We start from the raw sequence: 25,406 nt of genomic DNA, 5'->3' as shown, positions 1-25,406 counted from the left end.
CTTTGAGAGTGACACATCTAGACACCTCAACTTGGTCTCAATTGACAACTTAACACTCCCAACTCTTGGTTCTAGGTTGCTCATTACTTTTTTGGCATTTCTTCCATGAACATTCTAGTTGAACCTTAGATGCTACATCAGACTGTTTCTTTCCACGGTCGAAGAAAACAAGCTCTCTCAGTCCACTTTTAGGTCCCTTTTCTACGCCATCATCTCTCTGCTACTCGATGAAAACCAAGTTGTTGTAACATTGTTTAGTAGTTACCTTACAATGGGTTGAAAAACTCTAATGTGTGATGTGCAGACGGATTGTGATCGAGTTACTGGTGATCTACTTCCAAAAGAATAGTGCTGCAAAGAAAGAGGTACGAATAAACTCTTAATCAGGAAGAGGCAGGGGAGTGCTTGGATGAATACCTTAACCCATTGATAACTTTGTGCGTTAAAAAGGTCTGACATGGTCGCAAAAGCAAAGAAAGAAGAAGACAAATCAACCGAAAAACTCATTTTCATCCTAAAGATTCTATCTATACAGGCTTATATTGATAAGGAAAAAAATAAAAATAATGTAGCAATAACTTGATGCTAGTACATTAATATCATCAGAACCTTCCTATACACAAAAGCAAAAAGAAAAGGTTCTTCTGTACAAATATCCGTGTAATGAGTCTATGAAATTTACCAAGCTATTTTCATCTTGAAGATCAACCAAAAAGCCAAAAGTCATAAGCATCTAACCTTAATCTTCTGTACAGAATCTGCTTTTCTTTCAAAACATCTTGCATTTCTTCCCTTCCATAGTTAATATCCAACAAACAGAAGTTGGTGTGGTTTTCCAGATCTTTCTCATAGGTTTCCAAATCTGACTTGCCACAGGACAGATTCTGTTTCAAATTCTCTTCTGACTTGGATCTATAATTGTGAAGTAGAATAATTTTTAGTTAACTAAATAGTAGTAGTGGTGATTTCAGGACCCTAAATACAACTAATCTTCACATGAACATGACAAATGCGTCAACTTTAAACGTGTTTAGGCACATAGATCCAGAGTAAACAAACAAAAATGATTGGATAAAGAAGACAAAAAAAAAGAATCATATATAAAAGCAGAGTTTCTGAGTGAATATTAAAATGCCATTACAAACAATACAACAGAAAAGATGGATCATCTTCGTTGGCAAGTGCTGAGAAGAGAGTAAACTACAAGTTTAACCCCACTAAATATATTTGCAGAAACAAAGACACCCTACACCCACAAATGGCATCATATATAGAAAAAATACATACAACACATTTCAACTTGTCTTTTGATTCAAAGTACTTCTTCTGCAGATATTCAGAGTGATGAGTTCTTGATAAAAAAAAATCAGAATGCATAAACAAATAATACTCAAAGCTTCGTCTCAGCTGGCAAGTAAGCACTCCAACTTTGAGAGTGGCACATCTAGAATCATCAACTTGGTCTCAATTGACAACTAAACACTCCCAACACTTGGTTCTAGGTTGCTCATTACTTTTTTGGCATTCTTCCCATGAACATTCTGGTTGAACCTTAGATGCTACATCAGACTGTTTCTTTCCACAGTCAACGAAAACAAGCTCTCTCAGTCCACTTTTAGGTTCTTTTCCTACGTCACCTCTCTGCTACTCGGTCAGTAGTGAATTACAGTTTTTGTAACATTGTTTAGTAGTTACTTTACAGTGGTTTGAAATATTTTAAAATACAATTGTGTGATGTGCAGGCAGATTGTGATCGAGTTACTAGTGATCTACTTCCAAAGGAATCACAGCAAAGAGGTATGGATAATCTCTTAACCAGGAAGAGGCAGGGGATGGCTGGGATGAATACTTAACCCCTTGGTAGTTATTTGTGCGTTAAAAAGGTCTGACATGGTCGCAAAAGCAAAGAGTGAAGAAGACAAATCAACCGAAAAACTCATTTTCATCCTAAAGATTCCATCTATCTAGGCTTATAATGATAAGGAAAATTATAATGCTTACTTGTCCGCTGACAAAAGTTTGAGCATAAATGTGTTGAACAAATCATAGTTGTTCACGATTTTCCGCTAAACTAAAATTCTTTTGGGACTTTGATCAAACATCTCTACGGCAACGGAATCTAGCCCCCACATCAACGGTATATTAATATCAATTTTCAAAATCCCTGGCTCTATGAAGCTGCTAGTTATTGAAATTTCCCATATTTATTTATTTATTTCAGATTCCATTTGTGCAAAACTCAAAAAGTTTGGAAATCCATATTGAAGAGGTGAAAATCATTTGGGTAATTATCAGGATCGAACAATCATCAATTGATACAAAAAGAAAATAGATAAGTACAGCTAAAACAACACAGAAACGAGAAAGAAAATGAATTCACTCAAATTCATCAATATACAAAGAAAAGGAGTTTCAGCAAAACAAAATTGTATGTTTCATTCCTAATTCTAAGCAGTAACATGAGAGTGAAAATTGATATTCAATCAAATCAACTAAACCCCCAACCCTAAATTTAGACGAAAATGGGAAGAAATACCTGAATACTAACAGTGGCATACGAAAATTGATTCAAGAAGCATAGGAATATCTCTACTCATTTGCCAATTTTATTCTCGCCACCATCAATTCGCCATTTTCTTGATGCATAACCCAGAAAAAAGAAGTAGTTCTGTTTGATCGAAGAAGAAGCAAAATTGAGAAATTAAACCCATCGCCTAATTTCAGTGCTACTGTGGAAGAGAATGGTAGTGAAGTGAAGAAGAGAAGAGAACAAGTATTTGTATTGAAATGAAAATAGCCGTTATTTGTATTTAGATTTCAAATTACTTAAGAACGTAGTAATCAAATTTATAAAGTTTGTCTTCAATTTAAATAACAAGTTCTTAATTTAAATGAAACAAAATAATTATGAACCAAAAAAATTGTGACAGTTTTTTAATATTCATAAAATGTACTAGTTAATTAATTATATACATATTTATATAAAAGCATACATGTTAGTTCAAAATTATAAAAAGTGATAAAACTATATTTTAAAATAACATGAAAAACAAAACGAAATATTTTAAAGTATTTGCAATTTAATTTACATTGTGAATGATAAAAATTGAATGTCAACGATTAGATATAACATTTTTTAACCAAGCTTCTTAGTTACCTGCTTTTACTTCCATATTCAAAAAGAAATTTTCATAGTAAAAAAAGTATTGGGTATGCCTAATTAACATAATTATTTTAGCACTCCAAGGTGTTCAAAATTCTACATTTGATATACCAAATCTTTTTGCACTTCGATAAATTAATCCGTAATGAAAAACTCATAATCCCAACATAAAAATTTAACTTCAATCACAAGAACTCTTACTGATGATATTGACAACAACTTAAAGAGAACAAAATAGAACTTAACAGACAAGTTTGTAAAATAAGTTTGAAAAGATGATTTCGATGTAATGGGAAATGGTCATCATCATTTGAAAAGATAAACAATTGTACCATTTTTTCGACGTGGTGGTTCCCCAATTCATTACGGAGGTCTTCACAAAGTTTATTGTGGTATTCGAGGAGCCGTTTCATTGGCTAATACACAAGAAAAATAACAAAAATTACGTAATTCCTAAAAAAATGCATGTAAATAGGTGTTAAAAAAAAGATATGACTATATGTGATGGTTCACCAACACATTATGAAAGTCCCCATAAAGTTTTCTTAACAAAGGCCTATAAACACGAAAATAAGCGTTAAATTGGTGTGAGTATATGTGATGACTCTCCAAACCTATTGTGGAGGTGTTCATAAAGATTTAAAAAAAAATTGATGTGTTATATATATATGCATTAAAAAATAAAAATAGAGAAATTTGTTATTTCTTTAATTTAATTTTTAAAAATTACTAGCATAAAGAAATAAAAGTTAGAGGGGTTAAACTATAGTTCAGCATCTCACATTTTTTTCTGGCCAAATTTTTTCTCCAATCTCACAACATAATCCTTTGATGCCCATGGAATCAAACGTTTTTAAGCTTGAAAATATTGATAGAAGTGGTAAGAGAAACTATATTGATTAAACGGTAAAATTGCCTTTTCGATTTGAGGGTTTCTCAATCCTTTAAAGAAGAAGAATTCTGTAGAGGTTGGAAAGTAAAAATTGAAGGGAATTTTCTTTTCTAAGAAAAAAGTCTAATGTGAAAGTTTTCTAATCTTTCACGCACTAAAAAAAGTATAATCACTGGAAACTAAAAATTAAAGGAAATTTTTTTTTCCTAAGAAAAAATTCTAATGTGACAGTTTTTTAATCTTTCATGCCCTAAAAAAAGTATAATCACTTGCTATGTCATATAGCATAAGAGGAGTGCATTTAAGCTTAGTTCGTCAATGCAGTAATTTGAGAACGAAATGAATAATTCACGTCAAATATAAAGGTGCTTTAAATACGTTTCTCTTCTTAAAAGTGATCATATTTTTACAATAATGTAACCAATTATATTTGTTTGTCAAGTTAATGTTACTATAAAAATATATATCAATAAGTATCATTGGATTCACTTTTGACTTTAGATGATAACAATTTAAAAAATAAAAGAAGTCTATAAATGATAACTTAGGATGTGAAACTTCAAAAAAATAAATAAATAAATTCATTATATATTTTTTTAAAAGATAAAAAACAGAGCCTTGGTCCCTTTTAGCCATTTGTGTGTGGTTTCTAGGAGAATCAAGAAACCTCTCCCATCAAAAATTAAAAAAAAAATCATTTCAATGGACATATAAAATCAGCCATATTTCTTCCCCAGAAAATTATTATGTGAGTTCACTCAAAAGGTACGCTTTTTAATTCTCATTTCTCTTTCAATTTTGAATAGGACTTGTGCACTTTCGCTGATATTAATCACAACTTGAATAGGACTTGCCCTTTTATTTCTTTTAATTTATTTTATAACTGGTTTACTATAACTACAATGATTGTTTTAAGTATTTTAGTTGACTACAAAGTGTGATAATGGCGAGACTTTATTCTATTATGAGGCCACTAAAGGTATTTCAGGATTCATTTGGCGTGAGGTATAAGGTATAATAATCTCAACATAAATTGTAGGATTTTTTTATTTCATGTTTGGTCAGAGATATTAGGTAGTCCTTGAACTATTTATTCATTTATCCCATCATTTTTGGCGTAGCGATCGCTGCAAAAAACCAAACTTTGCTATCTTGCCAGGACAGGAGAAGATGAATTCTGAAATTCGACTTAGTAACGAGAAGGAATGATGGAAGAATTTGGAATAGAAGGGACTAGGGGGATGGGGTAAGTGAGTGGAAGAAAATGCAGACTCATGAAGGAATCATTACTTTGTTGTCTGATAGTTTTAGTATGATATTTTCACTATTAATAGTTACAAATCTTACTGGGGATATATAAAATTTTGATTGTTGAACCTGATTGATCTCCTTCTGCTGTTTGGTCGTTTCTTAGGCTACACATTTCCGATTTCCTCAGAATTTTAGCAATGGTATGTTGTACTGTTATCTTTTTTATTATTGGTGCAATGTTTTCCTTGATATGCTTACAAATCCATTCTTCCTTTTAATGAAATGACCCTCTAAGCTCTATAAATTTTTTAAAGTATTTGTCTCCAGTATGTTTTTGTTCATTCTGCAATTGTCATTTATGTTTCTATTACACAGCTACGTTGTACTGGAAACCATATTTGATGGCTAAGTAAAAATAGTTTAACGACTAATCATGTGACCTCCCCTCTGCACCCTAGACAAAGTATTGTTGAGGATTCATATTAATAGGCTAGTTTTACATTGGCTATTGCATCCCTCCACTTTTACCTGAGCTCCCCCAGGCAGAGTAACACCCCATAAACAATGTAAAATTATAACATTTGGAACTCTTTCACCAGCACGAATCTTATCATAGAAAAAGTGGATATTTCAGGCCATAGCCCACATTATGTCAATGTTTGTAGATATTGTTTCCTATTTCTTCAAGTACATGAGCCATGTGCTTATGTGAAATGGTATCTTATTTCGGCAACTATACATCATGTTGTTCTTGAGACAGGCTGCAAAAATTCTTGCTAATTAAATTGTAATGGGCTTTTCTATATTGGCAAGGCTTTTGTTCAAACATATTGCCAGGCATTGTCCAGTAAGTATCTTCTGAATTAATGTTCCTTTATGTAAAAAAAAATGTATTTGAGTCGTTCTGCTCTGCATCATAAGCATTTTGGGGGCTATTTGGATGTTTGGTTTGTTTTCTCTTGCTTCCATGCGCATCTTACGCACTGTGTACTTACTCTATCCTAATGGCAGATGCCTCGAATAATGGTGTTGCTCAAGAAGCAGTGCAGAATATAAAAAGAGTTAGCAAAACCATGACGGAAGCAGAGGCAAGACAACACGAAACTCTCGCACCATTTGGTAGTATGAATGTGTACGAAGGGATCAATTTCTTGAGTAGCTTACAAGAAAAGAAGTTGAAAAAACTCGATAAGTCAAATTCATTATTCAAGCTTCTTGTATGGTGATGTTTAAGTCACAACAAAAATGCTATTTATCTAGCATTATTTTGATGTTAAAATATCATGATGCATAAAATCGTTGTAATTTAAAAAGCAAGTCAAATGCCTCTTATATTGTTGGAAATTATATGTATTGTCACGAAGGAGCAAATAGTTTGAAAATACATGTAGTAAATGACAAATTCGTATGAACTCTAATAGTTTATATCAAAAAAATAAATGCATGATATGTGTTTAGACATAAGGGTCTTTAGTTTATTTACTTGACTGTTCATACCAAATCAATAAAAACATGATATGTGTTTGTACATAATATACTTTATCGTGATAAGTGATATGATTTGATAAAAATAATATCACTAGCATTCTTGAGAGCCCAATGACTCAATATTTACATCATCCCGTACTTAAATTTCCCCCCTCATTTACTTTGCCTTTTTCTTTTTTCCACAAATTAAGTATATTATTCCGTTTTTTCCTTCTGTATATAAGTTTTTATAAGGCGGGACTTTTGCCTTCTTGTTATAACATGATTGCAAAAAAGAAGTAAAAATTCTGAGTTTCATTTAGCATGATTCTCAGGGTCTCACAGGAATGAATGAGAGAAATAAGAGGATTCACACGTTGTCGTGCTAACATGATTTTTTTTTCATTCTCAGGGCTTGAACTCGAGACCTCTTATTATAGGCCGAGAAATTTCAATTATCTCACCACAACCTAATACTTTTTAGATACATCATGACAATATCTGATATTGATAGGAGATTATCAACCAATTTAAATTCCTTTTTCATCCCAACTTGTCAAACTACCTCAAATTGGGAACCATTTATTAAAAAAAATAATTTTGCAATGATCTGTAAGAATATAATTATGCCTGAGATTTCAAAGAATTATTGTTCTGAACTATTTTATTTCACTTTCTTTTGAGCACAATTAATATCCCACCTGCGCAATAACATCAAGAAAGAACTTATTGGGATTATCTTCTATCGAAAAATAATAGAATGTGAGATGATTACAATTCCTAGAAATTAATATAGGAATACAACAAAAATAAAACACTTACAGCTCTACATGATGAACACCCACGAAAAATTTTATTAGTCTCAGATTTCACATTGGTCTTCTGACCTTAACAAAAATCACAGAGCAGCCACCCCGTGCCACCACAAGGCTCACATAAGATTCCTTCCTTAATCTTTCAATTGAAAACAGACGGATAATGAGTTTGAAAGCAGCACACCGTTTTAGTATTCAAAAAAGGCAAATTTTATAGGCATTAACTGTTGTTCATCTTGTATTTCAAACATACTCAGAACATCTTTACAAGACAATAAAGTTTAAGAACATTTTCACAACTAGAAAATTAAAACTAGTAGCAAAACTAGAATTAGAAACAGATTTTTTAAAAAAATATATGAAATATTTTTCTTAAAGAAGAATTTTTTGTTAATATGTGTCTAAAGAATCTTACTGATTCCAACAAACTTTGTAGAAACACGAAGTTACCAAGTTTAATGAACCAGTGAAGAACAAAAGAATAGAATAACTGAAATTAATTCACAAATATAATATTTGCAAAACACGTACCAGAATCTGAAAAAATTTTAATAGGAAAAGGATCAAGTCCACTGAACTAACAGTGTCTCCTTAAAGAAATTATTCCCCTCTAGTATCCGAGGTTTGATTTGGAATATGACCTCCCAGGGTAAAATAATCTCAATCACCAGAGTATAGATACCAAAAGCTCCGGTGTCAATGAACCACTCAACAACAGTAAAGTATACTTAGAATACTAGACTTAGTAGTTGAAGAAGAAGTCCATGAATTCTACTAAAATGAGAGGAAAATCCTCATTTTATAGAAAACATAGGGTAGTGCGAAAAGGTTCTTATTGTACCTTACCCGAAAGGTCACAAATCTTTGAAGAAGTCACAATCTTTTAGAAAGGTCGTCACCTTTCATAAAAGTCACAACTTTCCATAAAAGTCATACCTTTTCAAGTCACAACTTTTCATAAAAGTTGCAACATTTCATAAAAGTCACAACTCTTCATAAAAGTCGCAACTCTTCATTTTCCATTCACACCTTTTTAAAACCCAACAATCTCCCGCATGAATGGGGAATGACTCGAAGACAGAGAAACGGACAAGTATGTGTACTTTACAAGCAAGAATTAATTGCATCTGGATAAGTAGGTTTCCCCTTAGACTTTCTGTAATGAACATATGTCAGATATACTCGGTCAATCGGTAGATGCGATATCTTTGAGCCGTCGAATTTTGGTGTATACCTAGACAACCATATGTCACACAATTAACCCTTTACCGTTTATGATTCTTATGATTGTGTTAGTTTTAGCCATGAACACCTCTTGGTTTCATGAGTGTATAGAGAGATGGGCTTTTGACAATCATCATCTTTGAAACGGCTTACACTTACACTCACATAAGTGATTCCTAACTGTGTTATCGCGTAGATACACTATTTGGTTAACTCTACCAAACTTAGCAAATCATTAAAATCATTAAGCTTTATTAACTCATTAACAAGCCTAAATGTTGTATCCTTGTCCCTGAGGATTGTCTTCATCATGAGAATGGATTGAGTTTGTTGACAATGCCGAACCGTCATTCACAACTTTATTTTTCTCCTTGAATCTAGCTCTTGGAGATCTCCAGTTTGCTAGATAGAGTTACCGCCATGATGACTTGTCCTAAGCCGTAAATTTATTCCCTTAGATGATCTTTTAACTTCTTCTCTAGTTAGGTCTTTTTGTAAGTGGATCCGACACATTATTTTTTGACTTTACATAGTCAATTATGATAATTCCACTAGAGAGTAGTTTTCTAACAGTATCATGTCTATGTCGTATATGACAGACTCTCCGTTATACTTCATGCTCCATACCCTACCTATTGCATCATGACTGTGAAAATGTATGCATACTAATGCCAATAATTTGGGCCAAAATAGAATATTTATCAAGAAATTCTGGAGTCTTTTGACTTATTCACTGACCTTATCTAGAGCACCTAGCTCAAAGAACATTGTAGAGCTAGTGATACATGTCTCGTTTGAAATATTTACAAGAGACTGCTCCTCTACCAATAATAAATACATATCCACTCGTGAATTTTAGTTCATTCGTCCGATGATTCAATTTGCATCACTATATCTTTCAATATTGTTAGATATTGTTATAATGCAAGACATAGTTTTAAGTATTATATTAAATACCCCAAAACTCTATTTATTGTCATCTAATGAATTTATTTGGGATCACTTGTGAACGGACTCAGTTTAAATGGCAAATGCTATATCTAATCTCACACACTATATGATATACATCATGCTTCCCAAAACTCTAGCACAATTCAATTGTGAGTCACTTTTGTTTTCACTCTTTCGAAATGCAAAGCTCACATTTATTGGAGACTTCAAAATATTGACATCCAAATATTTGAACTAGTTAAGTACCTTTTCAATGCAATGACCATGAAAATGCTAAACATTATGGAGTTCTACGAATTCTTATATCTAAGATTGCATTAGCAACTCCAATAATTTTCATTTCACTTGCTTTATAGCATACATTTAGTAGCATTTATGTCATTAGTGTCTCTATTGATGATCAACATATCACCAATATACAAACAAACAATGACCTTATGATTTTAATGTGAACACATTTATCACTTCCATCATTCTTCAATCCATTTGCCGACATGATTTGATCAAATTATATCATTGTTTGGGTGCTTCCATAATGTGACTTAACAAGTTCCCACACTTTCTTTTATTTACCAGGAACCACAAAATCCTCGGGTTGTTCCATGTAAATTTCTTCCTCCGATTCTACATTTAAGAAAGTTCTTTCCACATTCGTTTGATGAATTTGGAGGTCATATACCACACTAATAATTTTTGCATCCGAATGGATGTAATTCTAATTACTAACGAGTATATATATATATTGACAAGATCAAAACCTTTTTTTTCTTTTTGTCTAAAACCTTTGACACAAAGTCTTGCTTTATATTTTTCAACAGTTCCATCAACTGTTATTTTCCGTCTAAAGATTCACTTTAAACCCAAATGTTTATTTTCTTGAAGATGATCAATTAACTTCCAATATTGTTTATTGACACCATCTTTCCAAAGAATGAGTCTACAGAAAACACAGTATATGTTACAAAATCATATCCCAAGGAAGTAAATGTCCTTTAACATTTACTAAGTCTCTGAATCTCTTTATTAAATACATTATCCATTTCATTTCCTAGGCCTTTTAGACCTTTCTCTAGACTACTCAAGTATAATTTTACAGTCCACAGTCATAGGTCCTATTTTACTTCTTTTAGGAATAGGAACTTGGACTTTGACTAGATACCCCCACACTTTGAGATATTTCAGGTTGGATTTCCTTCCTTTCCATTTCTCATATGGAAAAGATTGTATTCTGATCAAACAAAATTGCTTTCTTTCTAAAAAGACAAAACTTTTTGTTGTTCCCTTTTGTAGTAAGGATAGTTCCTCCACACAAGTTTTTGTAAATCCAAACTTATAAATAATGCAGCCATCATTTCTTTCAACGTTCGATTTTTCATTAGATTGAGGTGAATATAGCAGTAGTTTGATGGATATTCCACTTTTCAAACATATTTCTGCACAATGAGATTTATACTCTCCATTCTTATCACTTCTTATATTTTCTCACATGGATTTTCAACTTCGATATTACATTGTCTAGACATTTTTAATTGCTTCATCCTTACCATTCAACAAATAGACATAGTCATTTCTAATGCAATTCTCAATAAAAGTAGCAAATACTTTTTCCCACCATGAGATGACATTAACTTCATATCACAAATGTTAGTGTAAATCAATTCTAAGGGATTAGAATTGCTTTTAACAGATTTATAAGAATGCTTAACATACTTAGATTTCACAAAAACTTGACATTTTTATTTATTGCACTCAAAGTTAGGCAAAACTTCTAAGTTGATCAGTTTTCCTTACAAATTTTTGTAATTGACATGCCCTAAGTGTTCATGTCACAAACATTGACTCAAACAAGTAAGAACAAATAAAAACATTAGTTGAAAAGCTCTTCGCGAGGTAGCTTTTTCTTCACTAATATTTTTTTCCTATTTCTTACAATTTTGTGTGATGCAAACATTGTTTAGATTGTCAAATGTCCTTTTCAGAAGGACATTTTCATAACTTTCAATATGATTGTTATAGAACTACTCATGAACAAAGTTTCATCGGGTTCAATAAAGACAATATAGTTTAAATGTTATTTTTACAAAAATTCACCAATATTCATGTCTATGCAAATACTTTTATTATAATAGACATATCTTTTCATGAAAAATCACAACATTTTAAGTGATATTTTTTTTCCATAAAGGAACACAATCATTTTGAACAAGTATATATATAATTTGAATGTTTCATACTAGTCACACTATATACTAGTAATAGAGAAACCCAACAACCACAATACCAAATATACTTCAAGAATTTTGTGGGTATAACATAATACAAAAGTATCATCGAATTTCATATCTTTTGCTCCAAAGTTAAATTAGACGCCAAGTCTAATCATAAGCTTTCTTATAATTTAATAAGAAATAATAAATGATTGTTACTTTTAAATGTACAATAGCAATTAAAAGAAAAATATATTTTTTATTCTCGCAATTGTTTTACTAGAAGTCAGGAATTAAACATGCTAAAAAATGTTATTGTTCGTTTTAAAAAAAAATGTAATTCAATAATTGAAGAAGGTCAATAAATAAATAAAAATAAAATAAAATCTTATAAATTCTTGGGATAATGCCCAAGTACCCCCTCAACCTATGCCCGAAATCTCAGAGACACACTTATACTATACTAAGGTCCTATTACCCCCCTGAACTTATTTTATTAATAATTTTTTACCCCTTTTTAGCTTACGTGGCACTATCTTGTGGGCCCAACGATGGTTGACTTTTTTTTTCGAACTAGTGCCACGTAGGATAAAAAGGGCTAGAAAATTACATATAAAATAAGTTCAGGGGGGTAATATGACCTTAGTATAGTATAAGTGTGTCTCTGGGATTTCGGGCATAGGTTGAGGGGGTACTTGGATATTTTCCCTAAATTCTTAGAAAATAATTTTAAATAAACATCAAATTTTAACAAAATAAATTATTTTAAATTTGTTGGGTTACTTTTTAAATAAAATATCAATAGTTCGGTGATTTTTTTTTAGTAAAACACTAATAGCTGAGTGACTTTAGAGTTATAAATAAAATTGAGTGACTTTCTAAGTAAACAACTCAAAATTGAGTGACTTTCTATGTGAAGTATGTAAAATTAAGTGACCATATGAGATATTATCTCCCCATTTAGCGATCTATCGATTTTTAATGGAAGAAAGACCCTCCAATATTGAGTTGGTCAACGAGCTTATCCACATAATGTTAGGTTGTGGATCCTGATTAATATATACAACTGTTTACGCTGATCTATCGATTTTTAGGCTTTACTATTTATTCTCCATTTATTCTCTGTAACAAAAAATACTCTGATTTATTAATATAAATATACCCCACCGCCGTGGAAGTTTACTCACGGGGTGTTACCACGAAATATTGGGTTTTCTCTCTCTCTCTAGATTTCTCATCTATTTCTTTTGAAAGTTTTTGTGTTCTTCATTAATATGTGATTTAATAAAGTAAAATGAACAATAAATTTAAACATATGACATACATGTATAGACTTAAGCATATAAGTATATCGAATTATTGATAGATAAAAACCACAGCGAAAATAAACCTTCCACAAGCTTATCCGCTTAACACTGACTTCCAAAAAAAAAAGGTAAAAGGACACGCATCATGCACAAATCAAACGGAACATGATATGTTCAACGATACGTCCAATGTGTATTTCTCTTGAAGAATGATTATATTATAGGGAAAAATTGACTTGGTCTCAAAGATAGAATTTCTAATATTTTTTAAATAGCCATTTATTATATTTATAATGCACTCTTTTTTAATGTCTAATCTGTAAATGACATGCCTCGTTAACACCCTAAAAAAAGAATTTTAAAAAACTAAAAACTCTAGTGAAGGAAAATAGGAAACGTATCTAATAATACGCATTTAGGCTGCCTTATTAATTAAAAAGCTTAGAAGGGAAGTTCAGTAGGATAAAACCTCGTAGGAAAAAAAGAGTAAAACATGTATTAACTTTCCTTAATGAGAATATCAATAAATCCACATACTTGAATTATCACATTCCAAATTTGTGCACCATATACTCAGAAGTTTTAGTTGGTAGAGACTTGAGAACAAATCAACCACATGTCACTCGAACAAGTTTATTAACATTGATATCACCATTCTTTTGGAGCACATGTGTGTAGAAAAGGTTTGGAATGTGTTTCGAAATATCTCCTTCTAGGAATCATTTCTTCAGGATCAAAGAATTCTGCAAGTTCCCCACTTCAATTTCTTTAAGCAAATAATCTATTGTCTTTTAAAATTTTTGAAGAGTTTAATTCGAGTTATCAACTTGCATAACAACATGAAAAATTCTTGCTTGTGATCTATATGAGGATTATAAATAAGTATTTAAAAATTTCGAATGCTTTACACTTTGAATTCTTCAAATATTTTTATATCAATTTTGTCGAGTAATGACATTCACCTTAAATGTATGAAAGCTTCTTGTGTCTAGAAGGAAAGTCAGATAAGATTTACCCTTATCAACGTTCACACGATTTTAAAATGTATGAGACTCAATCTCAACTTTTGTTTGTGACATTCTCACAATTAGCTTGCCTTGCTAACATTTTACTATTTTACAAAATCTTAAGATTCTTTAATTGATGTCTATTATAGAGTCAAAATATCCTGAAAATTAAAATATTGGAATCAGTTAACTTCTGATTAACTATAGGATGTGCCTCAATTACACTTTCTTGTTCAATACAAATCAAAAGATAAAGTAAGGAATTTTTCCATAAGAGATGTCTGTTTAGAGTTATTCTTGGTTATACCAGTATACTACATCCATGACAAGGATCACAATCATTTTCACATCTAGTATGGTTGGTATCACCTTATTCACTTCAATCATTCGGGTATATAATAATTAGTACTTCGAGTTCCACATTCATGTGCATTATTCAATAACTTTTCTTCTTTCAGACGCATTATGTACTGTTATCATGTCACTTTAGGGAATAAAGCGAGTCCAATAAAACATGTTTCATGACTAATTTTCATCAAAAACACATCAGTTTGCCATAGTCGTCATTATAACATTAATATGGTGTATTGAGACTCAAACTGGATATTCTATCCATGTAAATAGACTTAGGGCCCGTTTGGATGGGCTTAATAAAAACAGCTTTAAAAAAGTATTTTTGAAAGTGCTGAAACTTATTTTTAAAATAAGCAGTTATGCGTTTGGATAAAAGTGCTGAAGTTAAAAAAAAAGTTGTTGATGTGTTTGCTAAGAGCTGATAAACAGCTTTTTAAATCAAAATGTCTGAAATACCCTTAAAAGCTGTTAACGTAACAAAAGTTAATTAATTTATATTTTACAGTCATAAATAATTATATTTTGCTATCATTCACATATTTCTTTCTCATCACAAATTATTTATAAGAGGAATATAAACTTATTATAGATTTTAAATATATATAATTTGAATAGATCAAAGAACGATTTAAGATTTTATTTTAGTTTCATCTATAGGTAATAATAATTGTCTATCATTCACATATTTCTTTATTATCACAAGTTATTTATAAGAGGAATATAAATTTTTATTTAAGTTATATGTGCAACTTATTTTACATTTTAATAATATATAATTTGAATAGATCGATTGAAAGATTTAAGATTTATTTTATTTTCATTCATTAGTAATAGTAATTGTCTATCATCCACACGTGAAAAGGGAAAAATGGAAGAAAGAGATGTTAGGGTTATATGGGTAATTTGGAGATTGTATAAAAATATTAAGGGCAAAAAGGTAAAAATGTGGTCAACTTAAAACAATTTATAAGCTAAAAAAAAAAGTACCCCTACCTCAGTTTTTAACTTTTGGCTTAAAATAAGTTTTTTTAAAACTTAAAATAAGTTATTTTGAGTATTGCCAAACAGCTAAATAAGTTAAAAACCAGCTTTTAAACTGAGCCAAACAGACTCTTAAATCCAACATCTTTCATCATAGTGCACTAATGCAGAAACATGATATCTTATCATTTTGTGGGATTGAACATGAATCTAATCGTATGATCCTCTTAATGCGATAGGACATAACTCATTATCTTATTTTTTTTGATGAGATTAAATTTGAATTTATCGTCTTACCCTTAACCAATAATATAATAAGAAAAGTGCTTGGTACTCACCTTAGAGACTGGAACAATATTATCATTTATGGTGGCAATAATTTTTGTAAGCAAACAATTTGCAAAAATCATACGTACAAAAAGAGAAATCAATTACATCAGAGTTCAAATTAAATAGCAGCAATAATACTCATGCAAGTAAGTATATGGTGGCCCCGTTGTTGTGCACACGGACAAGTTGTATACATAAAATTTGTTTCAGACCAGCCACGCGAATTCAATTTATAATACATATCTAATATAAACTTTACATGCATACTTCTTGGATCCAAAAAACTACGATGACACCCATCCATAAAAATCAAAAAATATCTATCGTTAATTTTTGATGGAGCATGAGTAATTTATATTACTAACATATTATGAAATTATATAAAACGATGAGATGAGATAGAAAGTAGAGAAAAAAGAAAATGTCTATAGTTATGATTTTAGAATGAGAAAATACACTATAGACATTCACTATATTTATTTATAATATATTTGAAATTTTAATCTTAACTTTTTACTTTTAACAAAAGAAACGCTTTAATAGGAGATTGTGAATTATAGGAAAATTGGTTTCTCCCATCTCCACTTCCACATCTTTCCGATCCTAATTGGGAAAGGAATTCCCAATTGTTTCCTTTCCCAATTCCTCACCTATATTTATTCCTACTTTTGCAGTTCTATTTTTTCTTATTATTGCATAAACCAATTGACGAATCAATGCTTTGTTTCAATTATTTGTTTAGATCCAAAAGAACACGATGATGTCAATTTTCAGTTCTTTTGATGCTCTCTCCGCTGAAATTTTGGGCCAAAAAGTGAACCACTCTTGGGCACCGCCCACTTCTGACAACAAACAACCACGAGGTGCAGGTGTGGGCCCTATCGTATCCGATCGCAACATCGCCGTTTCTGTTTCTCCACCGTCTACTTCCGTAACCAGTAAACTGAACAAGACGGAAGAGGCGGCGCCGCCGTCATCATCTTCAAAATCTCCGTCGCGCCCACGGAGGCCAAAGTTTGCACCGGAATTGGATGGAGTCTACTGTTTTGAAACTATTCCTCCGTATTGATTTTTTTACATAAACTCCAAAAAGATTGAAATTCTTTGTTCTCGTCAATTGTCATGACATTATTGATTATATAATTTGCTTAACTGAAAAACCTTCAATTCGTGATTTCTCTCTGTTTTTTTTTTGGTCATATCTCCTTTTACGGTGATCCATATCAAGTACTCCCTAGTTACTTTAAATAATGAAATTTGGATGAACCAAAAACTTAAAAATTTTAGAAGTTTTTTAAATTAATTAATTCAAGTGTATAATAGATTAATTTTTTTAATTCATTAAATTAAACAGTTAATTACGAATAACTATAAAAGGAAATGAACAAGTAATTAAAGTAACAAGTTCCACGACTGATTATTTTAGAAACTGATTTTTTAATATGAATAAGCATTTATTTCAAAGTATCCATTTCTTAGTCAAAGGATAAAATAGACTAGTTGAACTAGAATTTAATTTGCCTAGAAATTCACTTGATTTATATTTATTATTCCACTCTAAATAGTTTTTTATTAATAAAATGTTATATTTTGTTTGATCAGAATACAAATTTTTCCATATGAGAAATGGAAAGGAAGGAAATCCAATTTGAAATATTTCAAAGTGTGGTGTGTCTAGTCAAAATTCAAGTTTCTATTCCTAAAAGAATTAAAATAGGACCTATGACTGTGGACAGTAAAATTGTTGTTCATCTTGTATTTCAAACATACTTAGAACAAAACTTTGAACATCTTTGTAAGACAACAAAGTTTAAGAATATTTTCACAAATAGAAAATTAAAACTAGTAGCGAAACTAGAAACAGAAACATATATTTTTTTAAAATATACGAAATATTTTTCTTAAAGAAGAATTGTTGTTAATACCTAAAGAATCATCTAGGCGCACATCCCGAGGACCCCTTCCCCCTTCGAGTCATAGAGGTGCACGCCCCGAGGACCCCTCCCTCCCTGAGTCATTTTCTAGTCATCAAGGCGCACAACCCGAGGACCCCTCCCCCACTCCGAATCATCCCCGAGTCCTCGAGGCGTATGCGCCAAGGACCCTCCCTCCGAGTCCTCGAGGCGCACACCCCGAGGACCCCTCCCCCCTCCGAGTCCGCGAGGCGCACACCCCGAGGACCCCTCCTCCCCCTCCGAGTCCTCGAGGTGCACGCTCCGAGGACCCCACCCCACCTTCGATTCCTCGAGGTGCACGCCCCGAGGACCCCACCCCTCCCCTTTGAGTCATCGAGGCGTACGCCCCGAGGACCCCTCCTCTCCCTTTGAATCCTCAAGGCGCACGCCCCGAGGACCCACCCTTTTCGAGTCCTCGAGGCGCACGCCCTGAGGATCCCCTCCTTGAGTCATCGAGGCACACGCCGCGAGGACCCCTCCCCCTTGAGTCATTGAGGCGCACGTCCCGATGACCCTTCCCCCCCTCCGAGTCACCCCGAGTCATCAGGCCAAAAGCCCCGAGGACCCCTCCGAGTCATCCCCGAGTCATCGAGGCGCACACCCCGAGGACCCCTTCCCCCCTCGAAGTCATCCCCGAGTCCTCGGGGCGCACGCCCCGAGGACCCCTCCTCTGAATCATCCTCGAATCCTCGAGGCGCATGCCCTGAAGACCCTCTCCCTCCTAATCATCCCCGAGTCCTCGAGGCGCACGCCTCGAGGACCCCTCCCCCCTTTAGAGTCATCCCCGAGTTCTCGAGGCGCACGCCCTGAGGACCTTTCCCTCCCGAGTCCTTGAGGCGCACGCCTTGAGGACCCCTCCCCCTTGAGTTTTTGAGGCGCAAGCCACGAGGACCCCCTTGGGCGTCTCCAAAAGATGCTTGAGGAAAACTCTACGGCCACTTGAAGTTTCACGGAATGTGATTTTAAAGGGGTACTTTTGAAAATTTGATTTTCAACGGACATAAAACGCGCATCAGATGTGAAATCGAGCCAATTTTTATACCATCCTGATTATTTATTTGATATCTACGCGAAAAAACACCACGCCCTTCCATAGGACTTATAGTTTTACGTTTATCGATTTTTTTACCATATATAGGATAAAATTATATGGAACAAACGAAAGTCAAATCGGTCAAAGGTATTGGGTCTACCGCGGCGATCTCAAAAAAATAAGAAAGTTTAAAAAAAGAATCTCCCCCAAAAGATGCTCGAGGAAAACTCTACGGCCATTTGAATTTTCTCGATATGAGACTTTGAAGGGATACTTATGAAAATTTGAACTTCAAACGGACATAAAGCGCGAATCCGATGTCTAATCGAGCTAATTTTTTTTCAACCATATTATTTTTTCTATATCTACGTAAAAAATACCACGCACTGCCATAGAACTTATAGTTTTACGTTTATCAGTTTTTTACCACATATAGGGCAAAATTATAAGAAAAAAATAAAATTCAAATCGGTCAAAGTTATTGGGTTTACCGCATAGATCTCAAAAAAAAAGAAGAAGCAAGTTTAACAAAAGAATCGCTCCCAAAAGATGGTCGAGGAAAAATATACGACCATTTGAAGTTTCACGAAATGTGACTATAAAGGGGTACTTGTGAAAATTTGAACTTCAAACAGACATAAAACGCGTATCCGATATCCGATCGAGCCTATTTTTTTCCAACCTGATTATTTTTTTGATATCTATGCAAAAAATATCACGCACTACCATAGGATTTATAGTTTTACATTATCGGTTTTTTACCAAATATAAAGGAAAAATTATAAGGAAAAAACAAAAGTCAAATCGATCAAAGTTATTGGGTCTACCGCGTAGATCTTAAAAAAAGAAAGTTTTAAAAAAGAATCGTCCCCAAAAGATGCTTGAGGAAAAATCTACGGCCATTTTAATTTTCACGAAATGTGACTTTAAAGGGATACTTGTGAAAATTTGAACTTCAAAAGGACATAAAACGCACATCCGATGTTCGATCGAGCCGATTTTTTTTTTCCAACCTGAATTTTTTTATATCCACGTGAAAAAACACCACCCACTGCCATAGGACTTATAGTTTCTTCGTTTATCGGTTTTTGATAATATATAGGGCAAAATTATAAGGAAAAAACGAAAGTCAAATCTGTCAAAAGTATTGGGTCTACCGCGTAGATCTCGAAAAAATACGAAAGTTTAAACAAAGAATCGCCCAGAAAGATGCCTGAGGAAAAATCTACGACAATTTGAATTTTCACGAAATGTGACTTTAAAGGGGTACTTGTGAAAATTTAAACTTCAAACAGACATAAAGCGCGAATCCGATGTCCGATCGAGCTGAGTTTTTTTTCAACCTGATTATTTTTTTGATATCTATGTAAAAAAAGTACCACGCACTGACATAGAACTTATAGTTTTACGTTTATCAATTTTTTACCATATATTGGGCAAAATTATGTGGAAAAAATAAAAGTCAAATCGGTCAAAGTTATTGGGTCTACCACGTATATCTCAAAAAATAAGCAAGTTTAAAAAAAGAATCGCCTCCAAAAGATGCTCGAGGAAAAGATCTACGGCCATTTGAAGTTTCACGAAATGTGACTACTTGTGAAAATTTAAACTTCAAACAGACATAACACGCGCATCCGATGTCTGATCGAGCCAAATTTTATTCCAACCTGATAATTTTTCAATATTTATGCAAAAAATACCACTCATTGCCATATGACTTATAGTTTTACGTTTATCGATTTTTGACCATATATAGGGCAAAATTATAAGGAAAAAATGAAAGTCAAATTGGTCAAAGGAATTGGGTTTACCGCGTATATCTTGAAAAAATAAGCAAGTTTAAAAAAAGAATCCCCCCAAAATATGCTCGAGGAAAAATCTACAGCCATTTGAAATTTCACGAAATGTGACTTTAAAGAGGGGGAGGGTGGACTTGTAAAAATTTGAACTTCAAACGGACACAAAATGTGCATTCGATGTCCGATCGAGCCATTTTTTTTTTCAACAAGAATTTTTTTTGATATATACGCGAAAAAATACGACGCACTGTCCTAGGACTTATAGTTTTATGTTTATCGATTTTTGACCATATATAGGGCAAAATTATAAGGAAAAAACGAAATTCAAATCGGTCAAAGGTATTCGGTCTTCCGCCTAGTTCTCAAAAAAATAAGAAAGTTTAAACAAAGAATTGCCCCAACAGATGCTCGAGAAAAAATCTACAGCCATTTGAAGTTTCATGAAATTTGACTTTAAAGGAGTACTTGTGAAAATTTAAACTTCAAACGGATATAAAACGCACATTCGATGTCCGATCGAGCCAAATTTTTTTCCATTGATTATTTTTTTGAAATATACGCAAAGAAACACTATGCACTACCATAGGATTTATAGTTTTACGTTTATTGATTTTTGACTATATACAGGGCAAAATTATAAGGAAAAAATGAAAGTCAAATCAGTCAAAGTTATTGGGTCTACCGCATATATCTCAAAAAAACAAGCAAGTTTAAAAAAAAACGCCTAAAAAAGATGCTCGAGGAAAAGATCTACGACAATTTGAATTTTCACGAAATGTGACTTTAAAGGGGTACTTGTGAAAATTTGAACTTCAAACGGACATAAAGCGCAAATTCGATGTCCGATCGAGCCGATTTTTTTCCAACCTGGTTATTTTTTCTATATCTATGCAAAAAATATCACGCACTGCTATAGGACTTATAGTTTTACGTTTATCGGTTTTTTTACCATATATTGGATAAAATTATAAGAAAAAAATAAAAGTCAAATCGGTCAAAGATATTGGGTGTACCGTGTATATCTTAAAAAAATAAGCAAGTTTAAAAAAATAATCGCCCTAAAAGATGCTCGAGGAAAAGATCTACGGCCATTTGAAGTTTCGTGAAATGTAATTCTAAAGGGGTACTTGTGAAAATTTGAACGGCATCCAATGTCCGATCACGCCATTTTTTTTCAACCTGATAATTTTTTCAATATCTACACGAGAAAATACCACGCATTGCCATATGACTTATAGTTTTACGTTTATCGGTTTTTGACCATATATAGGACAAAATTATAAAGAAAAAATGAATTGCAAATTGGTCAAAAGGGATTGGATGAACCGCGTAGATATAAAAAAAATAAACAAGTTTAAAAAAAGAATCGCCCCCAAAAGATACTCAAGGAAAAATCTACGTCCATTTGAAGTTTCACGAAATATGACTTTAAAGGGGTACTTGTGAAAATTTGAACTTCAAACGGACATAAAACGCGAATCCGATGTCTGATCAAGCTGATTTTTTCCAACCTGATTATTTTTACGATATCTACGAGAAAAAATACCACGTACTACCATAGTAATTATAGTTTTACATTTATCGATTTTTGACCATATATAGGGCAAAATTTTAAGAAAAAACGAAAGTCAAATCCTTCAAAGGGATTGGGTATAATACGTAAATCTCAAAAAAATAAGCAAGTTTAAAAAAAGAGTCGCCCCCAAAAGATGCTCGAGGAAAAATCTACAGCCATTTGAAGTTTCACGAAATTTGAATTTAAATGAGTACTTGTGAAAATTTGAACTTCAAACGGACATAAATAGCGCATTTGATGTCCGATCGAGCCAATTTTTTTCCATCCTTATTATTTTTGAAATATATGCGAAAAAACACACTGCACTGCTATAGGACCTATAGTTTTACGTTTATCAGTTTTTGACTATATATAGGGTAAAATTATAAGGAAAAATGAAAGTAACATCGGTCAAAGTTATTGGGTATATTACGTAGGTGTCAAAAAAATAAGCAACTTTAAAAAAAGAATCTCCCCCAAAAGATGCTCGAGGGAAAATATACGGCTATTTGAAGTTTCACGAAATCTGACTTTAAAGGAGTACTTGTAAAAATTTGAACTTTAAACGGACATTAAACGCACATCTGATATACGATCGAGCCAATTGTTTTTCCATCATGATTATTTTTTTGATATCTACGCGAGAAAAATGCTAAGCACTGCAATAGGACTTATAATTTTACGTTTATCGATTTTTGACTATATATAGGGCAAAATTATAAGGAAAAATAAATGTCAAATCGGTCAAAGGAATTTTATTTACCGCGTAGTTTTCAAAAAAATAAGAAAGTTTTAAAAAAGAATCTCCCCCAAAAGATGCTCGAGGGAAAATTTACGGCAATTTGAAGTTTCACGAAATATTACTTTAAAGGGGTAATTATGAAAATTTAAACTTCAAACAGACATAAAACGCAAATACGATATCCGATCCAGAGAATTTATTTTTGAAACTTGATTATTTTTTTGATATCTACGCGAAAAAATACCTCACCCTACCATAGGACTTATAGTTTTACGTTTATCGGTTTTTACCATATATAGGCAAAATTATAAGAAAAAAATGAAAGTAAAATCCGTCAAAGGGATTGGGTCTACCGTGTTGATCTCAAAAAACTAAGCAAGTTTAAACAATGAATCGCCCCCAAAAGATGTTCGAGGAAAAATCTACGGCCATTTGAAGCTTTATGAAATGTGACTTTAAAAGGGTACTTGTGAAAATTTGAACTTCAAAAAGACATAAAACGCGCATCCGATGTCCAATCGAGCTGATTTTTTAAACCTGATTATTTTTTCGATACCTACGTGAAAAACACCAGGCACTTCCATAGGACTTATAGTTTTATGTTTTTTTGGTTTTTGACCATATATAGGGAAAAATTATAAGGAAAAAATGAAAGTCAAATTGGTCAAAAGGATTGGATATACCGTGTATATCTCAAAAAAATAAGCAAGTTTCAAAAAATAATCGCCCCCAAAAGATGGTTGAGGGAAAATCTACGGCCAATTGAAGTTTCACGAAATGTTACTTTAAATGGTAACTTGTGAAAATTTGAACTTCTAACGAACATAAAACACGAATTTGATATCCGATAGAGCCAATTTTTTTTCCAACCTGAATATTTTTTCAATATCTACGTATAAAAATACCACGCACTGCTATCGGACTTGTATTTTTTGGTTTATCGATTTATGACCATATAGGGCAAAATTATAAGGAAAAAATGAAAGTCAAATCGATCAAAGGAATTAGATGTACCGCGTAGATCTTGAAAATATAAGCAAGTTTACAAATAGAATCGTCCCCAAAAGATGCTCGAAGAAAAATCTACGACATTTGTAGTGTAACGATCCAATATAAATATATATATATATATATATATATATATATATATATATTAATCAAGTAAATAAGAATAAATAGGTATTTAAGGGCATAATGGTCCTTTAGCGTATTAATTAAAATAAACCAGATTTTTATTTATTTATTTTAAATTCTATTCGACTAATTCTTGAATTTAGTCTCCTAACCCTATTAGTTCTCTCTCTCCCTCATGCTTAATAACTATCTCTCTCTCACGTTGTTCTGCCAAATACCAACAGTTCTTCACGCTTGAAGAACTTACAAGAATTTTTTTAGTAAAAGAAAAAAAAGTAATCAAAACGTCAAGGCTAAGAGAGGTTCGTCGAGTGAGGTGTACGTTGAAGTGAATTGGGAGTGGTTTGGAGGAGTTTTCCGGGCAGCAACATCAAAGTTTGAACATCGATTAAGGTATGAGTTTCTTCTCTCTTGGTCCCTTTCCCAAGAGACCCCTTAAGGTTCGAGATATTCATTCCGAAAACTAGGGTTGTTCCCTTTTGTATGTCCTTGTCACTAGCTCCCAATGAATTTTAGGTTGGGTATGATTGCTGGTGGATTTAGGTGTATATTATGTTTTCGCGATGAATATGATTATGTTTGTATACTTGGAATAGTATGAAAGGCAACCATGTTTTTCTTGAAATTTTGTGTAAGTATGTTACGGTGAATGAGGTTTTCTATGTAATGCTCCAAAAGTTTAATATAATATGATTGTATATTTTTTTGTGAATAAAATGGGGTAATGAGTGAAGTTCATATGAAATGTTAGGTGGCTTGATTGAGGGAGAAATTCCTGGTTAGACGAATCTATAAAAATGTAACTAAAACAATATGAATAAAACCATGAAATCACCCTAAAAATTTATGTGAAAGTTGATGAAAAAGTGCAGAAAAATCATGGAATAAATTTCCAGAACTTAGAAATAAGCTTAAAAGAATCTGGAAATTTTTTGACGTCAAAGAAATTAAAAAAAAAAAAGTTTTGAGGCCTGCAGGGATCGAACCCAGGACCTCCCTGCAGCATGCCTTAATTTTTTTAAAAAATGGGGCTGGCAGGGGTCGAACCCTCGCCCCTGCCTTCTGCGGAAAAAAAAGGAAAGAAATAAAAAGGGGGCTGGGGGGATCGAACTCGCGACCCCCATCCACGCGCGAAAAAAAAACGCGAGGCGTGAGAATCGATCCCACGACCTCAGTAGGCGAAAATTAAAAAAAAAATGAGGGTGTGGGGATTCGATCCCACAACCACACTGCAGATGC

The 25,406-nt window shown here is 32.8% G+C and overlaps 1 protein-coding gene and 1 long non-coding RNA gene across 3 annotated transcripts; both read left to right on the top strand.

Annotated features, from left to right (window-relative positions):
- The first annotated feature begins 4,624 nt into the window (after window positions 1-4,624).
- Window positions 4,625-6,659, top strand: LOC104646393 (uncharacterized). 2 transcript variants are annotated; one of them, XR_003246009.2, is made up of 2 exons: window positions 4,625-4,820; window positions 6,318-6,659. It is a non-coding gene; the product is annotated as an uncharacterized lncRNA (long non-coding RNA). The 2 variants fall into 2 exon arrangements; XR_002027337.2 differs by lacking the exon at window positions 4,625-4,820 and adding an exon at window positions 4,831-5,506.
- A 9,815-nt stretch (window positions 6,660-16,474) lies between these two features.
- LOC101248553 (uncharacterized) lies at window positions 16,475-17,123 on the top strand. The gene has a single exon (XM_004234970.5). The coding sequence runs from the start codon at window positions 16,707-16,709 to the stop codon at window positions 17,016-17,018; it is 312 nt and encodes a 103-aa protein (XP_004235018.1). The 5' UTR covers window positions 16,475-16,706; the 3' UTR covers window positions 17,019-17,123.
- Window positions 17,124-25,406: the final 8,283 nt, after the last annotated feature.

This window comes from Solanum lycopersicum, chromosome 3, assembly GCF_036512215.1.
Source record: "Solanum lycopersicum chromosome 3, SLM_r2.1".
NCBI classification, from domain to species: Eukaryota; Viridiplantae; Streptophyta; class Magnoliopsida; order Solanales; family Solanaceae; genus Solanum; species Solanum lycopersicum.
The sequence above is the reverse complement of the archived record's forward strand: the minus strand, read 5'-3'. Positions and strand labels throughout refer to the sequence as shown.